Source organism: Palaemon carinicauda, chromosome 14 (assembly GCF_036898095.1).
Source record: "Palaemon carinicauda isolate YSFRI2023 chromosome 14, ASM3689809v2, whole genome shotgun sequence".
NCBI classification, from domain to species: Eukaryota; Metazoa; Arthropoda; class Malacostraca; order Decapoda; family Palaemonidae; genus Palaemon; species Palaemon carinicauda.
Window position 1 is genome coordinate 114,728,518 of NC_090738.1, and position 9,559 is coordinate 114,738,076.

At 33.4% G+C, this 9,559-nt stretch overlaps 1 protein-coding gene across 1 annotated transcript in view; it reads right to left on the reverse strand.

Moving 5' to 3' along the window:
• LOC137652937 (dynein heavy chain-like) overlaps nt 1–9,290 on the reverse strand; it is a 16,927-nt gene extending 7,637 nt beyond the window's left edge. Inside the window, exons 1-3 of the mRNA XM_068386331.1 lie at nt 9,186–9,290; nt 5,731–5,792; nt 355–472 (exon numbers count right to left, since the gene is read on the reverse strand). Coding sequence (XP_068242432.1) covers nt 355–472; nt 5,731–5,792; nt 9,186–9,290 — 285 coding nt within the window. The remainder of the gene's footprint in view (nt 1–354; nt 473–5,730; nt 5,793–9,185) is intronic.
• Between the last annotated feature and the right edge of the window lie 269 nt (nt 9,291–9,559).

The window sequence follows — 9,559 nt, forward strand, 5'->3', positions numbered from 1 at the left end:
GCGGGTTGGAGGGAAGGGATAGTAAGAGGAGAGGGTACTGGAGTGAGGGAGGGCGGGAGGAGGGGCTACTGGGGAGAGGAGCAGAGGAGATGCTATGGAGGAAGTGGGAACAGAGGAGTGTCAGCCAATTGTACGAAGCAGCGAACTTTTGCTGTGATGATCACGAGTCCGGTTTTAATGAGGTTCGGACGAAGACATTCCGGCGAGGATTAAAGACAACATCCGTCTAATTATTATCTGTCGAAACCTTATTTTTTGAAAAGTTTCTCAGGTGAATGTGTCTTCTGTAGCTTCAGGTAAATTGGGGATAATAAATGAACGAAATAGTGCGAGGGATAATGAAGACGAGGATACAATGCCTCGATAAAGGTGAGGATAAAGACCAGTGCCGAATCGCTGGTGGACAATGGCTTTGTCATCGTCACAAAAGATGACCTGGATAAAGAACACAACATCTAAGCTGATCTGTTCTCTCAGTATAGGATTATATTTAGGATTATATATCGGATTATATTATAGTATTATATTTTGCTGGTAAATATAAAGGGAGTGTTTTTCACATATATACGTCATTTCATTGTATAAAATGAATTGCGTGAATAATTTTTTTTTTTTTTTTTTTTTTGAACACAACATACTAATTCCAACAGAATCATCGGCCACGTGGGGTAGAACACTTTAGTGATGTCATGAATAGGAGATATGAAGGGAATAAATTGATTGATATACCTGAAGATGAGGAAGTCCTTGATGTATCCATGAATGAATTCAGCTCTTTGACGTCGAAGCCATCATTAAAAACAAACAAAGAGATGGAAAGCCCCTGGATACGATGGAATGGCAGCTGAGATGATATTTGCCGAAAATGAAGTGACTCCCAGAATACTTACAAGATTATCTTGTAGAATGTGGCATGAAGATGTAAAACCTAATGAATGGGAGCTAGGAATGCTGGTGAAAACAGCAGAAAAAATGTGGGTTGGGTAGATCTAACTAATTGCAATAATTGCAGAGGCATCACACTTACAGTACGTCAGTTGTCATGAAAATATATAGTATATTAATTATAAAGAGACAAGAGAGAAAGATTTATTAAAAGCTGGGAGATGAAAAAGCAGGATTTCGAGAAGGTAGAAGTTGTACCGACCAAATGTTCATTTTAAGACATTTGGTACAGCAATGCGTAGAATATAAAAATCCACTTTTTCCACTTTTGGTGCCATTTGTGGACTATGAAAATGCCTTTGATAGTGTGCACCGGTCAGTTTTGTGGAGAGTCCTGCGTTATTATGGAAATCCTTTTAAATATGTAAATTTGAGTAAGTCTGTTCATGAACATAGAAAATGTAAATTTATCGTTATTGGAGTCCTCTCAAAGGAATTTCTAATGAACAGCGTACTCCAGGGGAATGTGCTGTCACCTTAATTGTTTTACCTCCTCATGGATTTTGTAATGCATAGAAGAGTTGGGGATGGCGGAGAAGGATTGGACTGGATTGGTAACTGGAAATTAGCTGACCTAGAGTATGCTGATGACGCTGTCCTTATTAGCGGGACTTGCAAAGCTTGTTTACTAGAATGCATGAAATATCACATGAGGTTGGGCTGAAGATAAATAGAAGAAAAACAGAGATGATGAGAACGGATTATGCAATTGAAGATGAAATATCATTGGATTGAGAAGGGATTAAGGAGGTGGAATCATTTAGATATTTAGGAACTATGATCACTAATACAGGATCTTTAGAAGTTGAGTTCAATGAAAGAATGAAAAAAAGCAAATCAGACAATGGCTAGGTTAAGTAAATTTTGGAAATCAAATCGCCTGAAATTACAAATAAAATTAGGTAATATATCAGTTTAGTGAGATCAGTGTTACTGTATGGGCATGAATCATGGTATGACAAAGAAACAATATCCCACAGATTATGTAGATTTGAGAACAAAGCCTTTAGATTAGAAATGATACTGTAAGAGAGATTACTCGAGTGTCATATGTGGATGAGATCAGGATGAGGGGTACATGGAGATGGTTTGGTTATGCTCTTCGAATTCCCCAAGAGAGATCAGTTCGCCAAACTTTCAACTAAGCTCCACAAGGCACTAGAATAACTGGGAGACCCAGGCCTATATAGCTGCGGACTATGAAGCGTGAACTAGGAGATGATGAATGGCGAAGTATTGATTTAAAAGTTCAAGATAGACACGACTGGTGAAATCTAACCGAAGCCCTTTGCGTCAATAGGCATAGGAGATGATGATGATGATGATAAACACAGCAAGTCTACGGACTATTTACATCATATTTAGATATCAGAGTTCTCCACAATAACAGATTGACAAATATACTTGATATGTACGAAGTCTTTGCAAAATTAATTTAAGGTTTTTGTATAAAAACTTGAAAATGAATTACAGAAGAGCCTAGGATACTTTATATATAAGTTAGAGAACAACATGATATACAGTACTTAGTAACAGGAAAGTTGCTGCTAATCACCACTGAAGCTTGTGACGAGTTTAGTAGTTTGGTTCAATTATTTATGGGTCATAATGAAACTCAAAAGTCGTCCGATTCAACAAACTTACTTGATGAGTAAAATGATATAACCCCCTTATTAATGTGCTCCACAAATCAACCCCTCTCTCTCTCTCTCTCTCTCTCTCTCTCTCTCTCTCTCTCTCTCTCTCTCTCTCTCTCTCTCTCTTTCTGTGAACTAGCGCGACCCATCTGAGCAATCACTCAGCATCAATATCTAAAAACGATTTGAATGCGTAAAGAAAAAAAATCTGCCTGCCGTCTGTCAGTCCATTTGTCTGTCCCTCTCTATATCTATCTATCTGTCTATCTTTTTCAGATCAATCCGATCAATCAACATGGTTCGATATCTATCAAAACACAATAGAAATAAAACAAAAAACTAGAAAAAAACGTTCGATATCTCTGCCAAAACAAAATAAAACAAAATAAAAAAAAAACATAGAAAACGGTAAATTGAAAGGGTGACTGAAAAAAATAGTTAAACGAGGGTTGGAAATTAAAACGCCTCATTCAATTATATAAAGGGATTCACAAATGGACAAATGCGCGGAACCAGCTGCCATTACTCTGGTACCTCGGAAGGGAAAGCCCTAGAAATGTCAATTAGGGGCGCGGGACCATTATGCAAAGGGCGCTTCTCCATTAACATTATAGGGTAAATTTCCATTACAAATCTAGGTGCATTTATATTGGTTAATGGGTTACATCCCCATTGGATAATGGAGTAAGTCTCCATTAGTTTATAGGATAGATTACTATTAGCCAATGGGTTACATGTACATGTCCCATTAGGATCTCCTAGCACTAGATAATATATATATATATATATATATATATATATATATATATATATATATATATATATATATATATATATGGAAACGTATAACTACTCAGTCTTTCCCCGTCCCCAAGGTAGAAGAAGAGGAAGTAGTCATACCCTGGTGAGAAGGGATCCGTGTGCGCGTGTCTGTGCATATCTATCTAGATGTTTAGCCATCAGTTTTGACGGGTCACGGACACTAGTCTATCTATCTATCTATCTATCTATATATATATATATATATATATATATATATATATATATATATATATATATATATATGTATTGTTCACAGGTGTTTATCCTCATCTACTACTAAGTTTTGGAATTCCATCCCTTATTCTGTTTTCCTGGATAATTTAACATTCCGGTCTTTAGGAAACAAAACGGGTCTATCACTCTGTTTTATTCGTTTTATGTTGAAAAATCATTAATAAAGCCAGATTAATTAAACTGGTCTTAAAAAGAGAATGTAAATGATTTATAACCATTATCTTGAAATAGATAAAATCCGGACAACCAGTAGAAATATCTTACTCAAATACTTGATATAACTGAATAAATTCCCTTTCCAGGTAAACCTTATTTAATGATTAATCAGTAAAAATATAACTTCAAATATGATATTCATATTTCGACCGAATAAAACCAACTGCAAAAAATAAACAAAAAATAAAAAATAAACGTCAGTCGATATCAAATCGATTTTTATTACCAACAAGTAAAACACTGGCAATTAAATTAAACCAATAACAAAATGATAAAAAAATCAACAATTTTTACTTAAACATCACTCAATATCAAATTGATTTTTTATTACCAGCAAGCAAAACATTGGAAAACTAAATTGAACCAATAATAAAAATAACTAAAATATGAAAAAAAAAATCTTATTTAACCAAAGTCGTTGACCTTATTTTTATCGAAGTTTTATCATAAAATCAGGATAACAGCAGAATATATATATATATATATATATATATATATATATATATATATATATATATATATATATATACATATATATATATATATATATATATATATATATATATATATATATATGTTTATGTATTAATGTTCTTAAACTTCTTCTAGTTTTTCCTTATTGCCTTTCCTCACTGAGCTATTTTCCCTATTGGAGCCCTTGGGCTTACAGCATCCTGCTTTTCCAAATAGGGTCGTAGCTCAGGAAGTAATAATAATAATAATAATAATAATAATAATAATAATAATAATAATAACAAGTGAGCAAGTCCTGAACGCGGACATGGTCCTCGTAGAGGACATACCTCCGCCAAGGTGACCTAGAGCGCCATATGTCCTAGAATCATGAATTGATGTGACTTCGACTTTCAAGTAACGTTTGACCTTTAATTTAGCTTAACCATTCAATGGCCTTGGCAGTTACCTGACACTGAGGTTGAAGGACTTTTGACCTTCAAGTGATCTTTGTTCATTTGCCACTGATACTTAATATGACATTGATATAATGCACCAATATGACCTTGACCTTTGACCTTTATAAATTTGAACATCACCCATGGGTTGCGCCTGGACTAGGACTTCCCTGTTGGCTTATGCAAAAGTCAGTGCTTTATTTCTGTCTCTTGATATGGCCACTTATGTCATAGTGACACCAGTGACCCCTGTGACCTTGACCTTGGGGTGACCTTGACCAAAATTTAATCAGTTCTTCCATACACATTGGGGAACTACTTGGCCAAGTTTGAAGTGATTCCGTGTAGAAATGTGGCCTCTACGTTGTCCACAGACAGACAGACAAACAGAGAAACAAACAAACAAACAAACAAACAAACCGAACCGAAAACATAACCTCCGCCGCTTGGCGGAGGTAATAATAATAATAATAATAATAGATAAACAAGACAGCTGAAAAATGAATTATATTTGGGATAATAAATTATGACGTAGGTCAATTATTACGTAAAATTTCTAAATGCTGAGTTCAATGTTATTGAGTTATTTTTTGGGTTATTATTGCTACTTTTAATGCTAATGCAATCGTGATTAACTTGCATATTTTGAGGGCAACGTTAATGTTTACTACTACTACTACTACTGCTACTAATACTACTACTACTACTACTACTACTACTACTACTACTACTACTACTACTACTACTATTGACAATAATAGCGTTTACTACTACTACTACTACTACTACTTTAAAAGATTGTAATAACAATAGGAGTAAATATTATATGGATACTAATGATACTACTACTTGAAAAGAATAATAATAATAATAATAATAATAATAATAATAATAATAATAATAAAAATGTATAACCTTACGCACATCCGTATGTACAGAAATGGCCTAAAGATAAAAAAACTTACCTTTTATACTGGCCATCTTCCAGCCCAGGGTGAGCCTCTCCATGGCTATCACATATGCAAGCCTGCAGAATAAACGTATTTGAATCCATGGTTCGGAAAAGGACGTAATATCTCATTAGTCAATTCTTTTTAGTGAGGCAGAATTATACCGACTTCCAGGGTTACACTTTTAGCTCGGAAAAGTTTCCTAATAGCTGATTGGTCGAACAAAAATACTTCCGACCAATCAGCTATTGGGAAACTTTTCCGAGCTAAAAGGGCACCCCTGCGAGTCGGTGAAAATCTGCCTCACTAAAGATAATTCACTATAGGATAAGGACTTTCTGTCTTTACTTTGGTATCATTATCTCTTGATAATATAGGTTAATAGAAATTAATGTTGATATTTGGTTATTACCCCTTCAAGATATCATTTAGTGTATAATGACAATAAACTACAAATCGTGGAATCAGTGAGTATTCTCTCTCTCTCTCTCTCTCTCTCTCTCTCTCTCTCTCTCTCTCTCTCTCTCTCTCTCTCTCTCCTCTCTCTCTCTAATTATATATATATATATATATATATATATAAATATATATATATATATGTATATATATGTTAGTATATATGCATATACAACATGTATATGCGTATAATGTATCTCTATATATTTATATATGCATATGAACATACATAAATATGAGTACATATACACACATATTCAGTATATACGTATATGTTTATGTATACACATACACACACACACACACACACACATATATATATATATATATATATATATATATATATATATATGTGTGTGTGTGTGTGTGTGTGTGTGCGTCTGCCTGTATTAGTATGTTGGTATTGTATGATTTAACTCTTCGCCATTTCTTCTTTAAATATGAATAGAAAAAGTATGTAATCGAAAGTGATAAAATAAATGAATTATGAATTAATAGATTAACAGAATAAAAAATAATGAGAGAGAGAGAGAGAGAGAGAGAGAGAGAGAGAGAGAGAGAGAGAGAGAGAGAGAGAGAGAGAGAGAGAGAGAGAGAGAGATTTATGAACCTTTTATCTGAATATATAATATCGTAGAGCTTAATGCTGGAAATAAATTTGGTTATTTATTATTAAAAAAATACTAGAGAGAATATTACCAGGAAATTTCTGTTTCCATTTATATCAAAAAAGTAATTTCCGGTCTAATTACAGAATAAATTTACGGAAACAATGAAAAACCTTTTCAAAAGTAATTAATCATTTTTCTTCAACGTATCAGGAATTTTTGGTCGGTATAAAAGATTACATTATATGAGGCAGTATTAAACTTCATTAAATTTAAATATGAAACTTTATCAGTACAATAGATTTTTATTATATATGATTAAAGGGAAGGGCAATAATTATTAGAAAATATTTCACAGTAAAATGAAGTCGTTTCGTATCAAATTAAAATAAAGTTTAATAGCATCAATCCATTTCGTATCAAATTAAGATAAAATTTAATAAAATAAAGCCATTTTGCCTTATTATTATTATTATTATTATTATTATTATTATTATTATTATTATTATTATTATCTGCTAAGCTACAACCCTAGTTGGAAAAGGAAGATGCTATAAGCCTAAGAATTCCAACAGGGAAAATAGCCCTGGGAGGAAAGTTAATAAGGAAACATAGAATAGTGTGCCCGAATGTACCCTCAAGCAAGACAGCTCTAATTCAAGTCAGTGGAAGACCATGGTACAGAGGCTATGGCACTACCCAGAAATAGAGAACAAAGGTTTGAATTTGAAGTGTCCTTCTAGAAGAGCTGCTTACCATAACTAAAGAGTCTTTTCTACCCTTACCAAATGAAAAGTAGCCATTGAACAATTACATTGCAATTATTAGTTCTAGGTTGGCCAGGGCACCAGCTACCCGTTGAGATACCACCACTAGAGAGTTTTTGGGTCCTCTGATTGGCCAGACAGTACTACATTGGATCCCTCGCTCTGGTTATGGCTCCTTTAGCCTTTGCCTACACATACACTGAATAGTCTGGCCTATTCCTTCCACATTCTTCTCTGTCCTCATACATCCGACAACACTGATATTACTAAACAATAGTTCTTCGTTCAAACGGTTAACTGCTGTAATGTAATTGTTCAGTGGCTACTTTCCTCTTGGCAAGGGTAGAAGAGACTCTTTAGCTATGGTAAGCAGTTCTTCTAGGAGGACACTCCAAAATCCAACCATTGTTTTCTAATCTTGAGTAGTGCCATAGCCTCTGTACTATGGCCTTCCACTGTCTTGGGTTCAACAACAACAACAACAATCTTAGGTTAGAGTTCCCTTGCTTAAGGGTACAATCGGGTACTCTATTCTATATCATTTCTCTTCCTTTTGATTTTTGAAGTTTTGATAGTTTATACAGTATATGGAAGATCTAGTTTAATGTTGTTACTATTAATAAAATATCTTATTTTGATTGTTAATTACTTCTCTTGCAGTTTATTAATTTCCTCGTTTCCTTTCCTCACTGGGTTATTTTCTCCTGTTGGAGCCTTTGGACTTATAGCATTTTGCTTTTCCAACTAGGGTTATAGCTTAACTTTTAATAATAATAATAATAATAATAATAATAATAATAACAATAATATTAATAATAATAATAATAATAATAATAATAGTAATAATAATTTAGCGAAGCAGAATTGTTTGGCCGGCTAGTTTAGTGTTTCAGGTGCATGAGGAAAGAGAAGAATGTATAAAGAATAGGCCAAACTATTTGGTGTATGTGTAGGAAAAGGAAAAATGAGCCGTAATTAGAGAAGGATCCAATATAGTACTCTCTGGACAGTCAAAGGATCCAATACCATTCTAGCGGTAGTAAATCAAGCCATTAAATCAAATAGAAATAAAGTTTAATAAAAACAAGCATTTCTTACCAATTCAAAATAAAGTTTAATAAAATCAAGCATTTCTTATCAATTCAAAATAAAGTTTATTGAAGTTAATCCATTTGGTATCAAACTGAATAAAGTTTAATAAAATCAAGCATTTCTTACCAATTTTGAATAAAGTTAATTAAAATCCAGCATTTTTCATCAAATTAAATAAAGTTTGATAAAATCAAGCTATTTAGTATCAAATTGCTTCAAAGTTTAATCAAATTAATTCATTTCGTACCAAACTAAAATAAAGTCTAGATATAAAAAAAAAGAAAAAAAAATATTTCTGAAGGAACCATAATGACATATTCTTTTAAAAGGTATTTTGATATCAATTTAGAATTAAATTTCCACCCCCCCCCAAAAAAAAAAAAAAACTAAAAAAAAAAAAAATTGCAATTTACATGAAATATAAACACATCAGCTGTCCGGGCTATTCCCAAAAGCGGGCCACGTTAATGGCCAACTCATCTGACGCTACAGCGCATAATAATGCTAATTGACCATATTAACCAACATGATATATTTTTCTCCTCACGTTTGTAGTGGTTGATGGTGGGCCAAAGTTTTCCCCAGCTCCCAAAATAAGCGACGTGTCGCGTTGGCCCTTCACCACGTCACGAAATGAAGAGACAAATGCCATTTCGAAAAAATTAGGATATTGTTTTTACGAGTTTTATAATCTTTTTGGCCTACGGTAGTAGAACAGACTGCGCCATCTATTGAGAAGAAATGTTATTAAATAGTCCATATTAGTACATCTGCTGAAGTGCTATGAAATTTCTTAAAGGGATTCTCAGCTGAAATGTTATTATGAATTCCTGAACCTTTCTGCTGAAATGAGCAGAACCCTCAGCGCCATCTACCTTGATGAAATATTATCAAATAGTCCATATTAATACATTAGTGGTA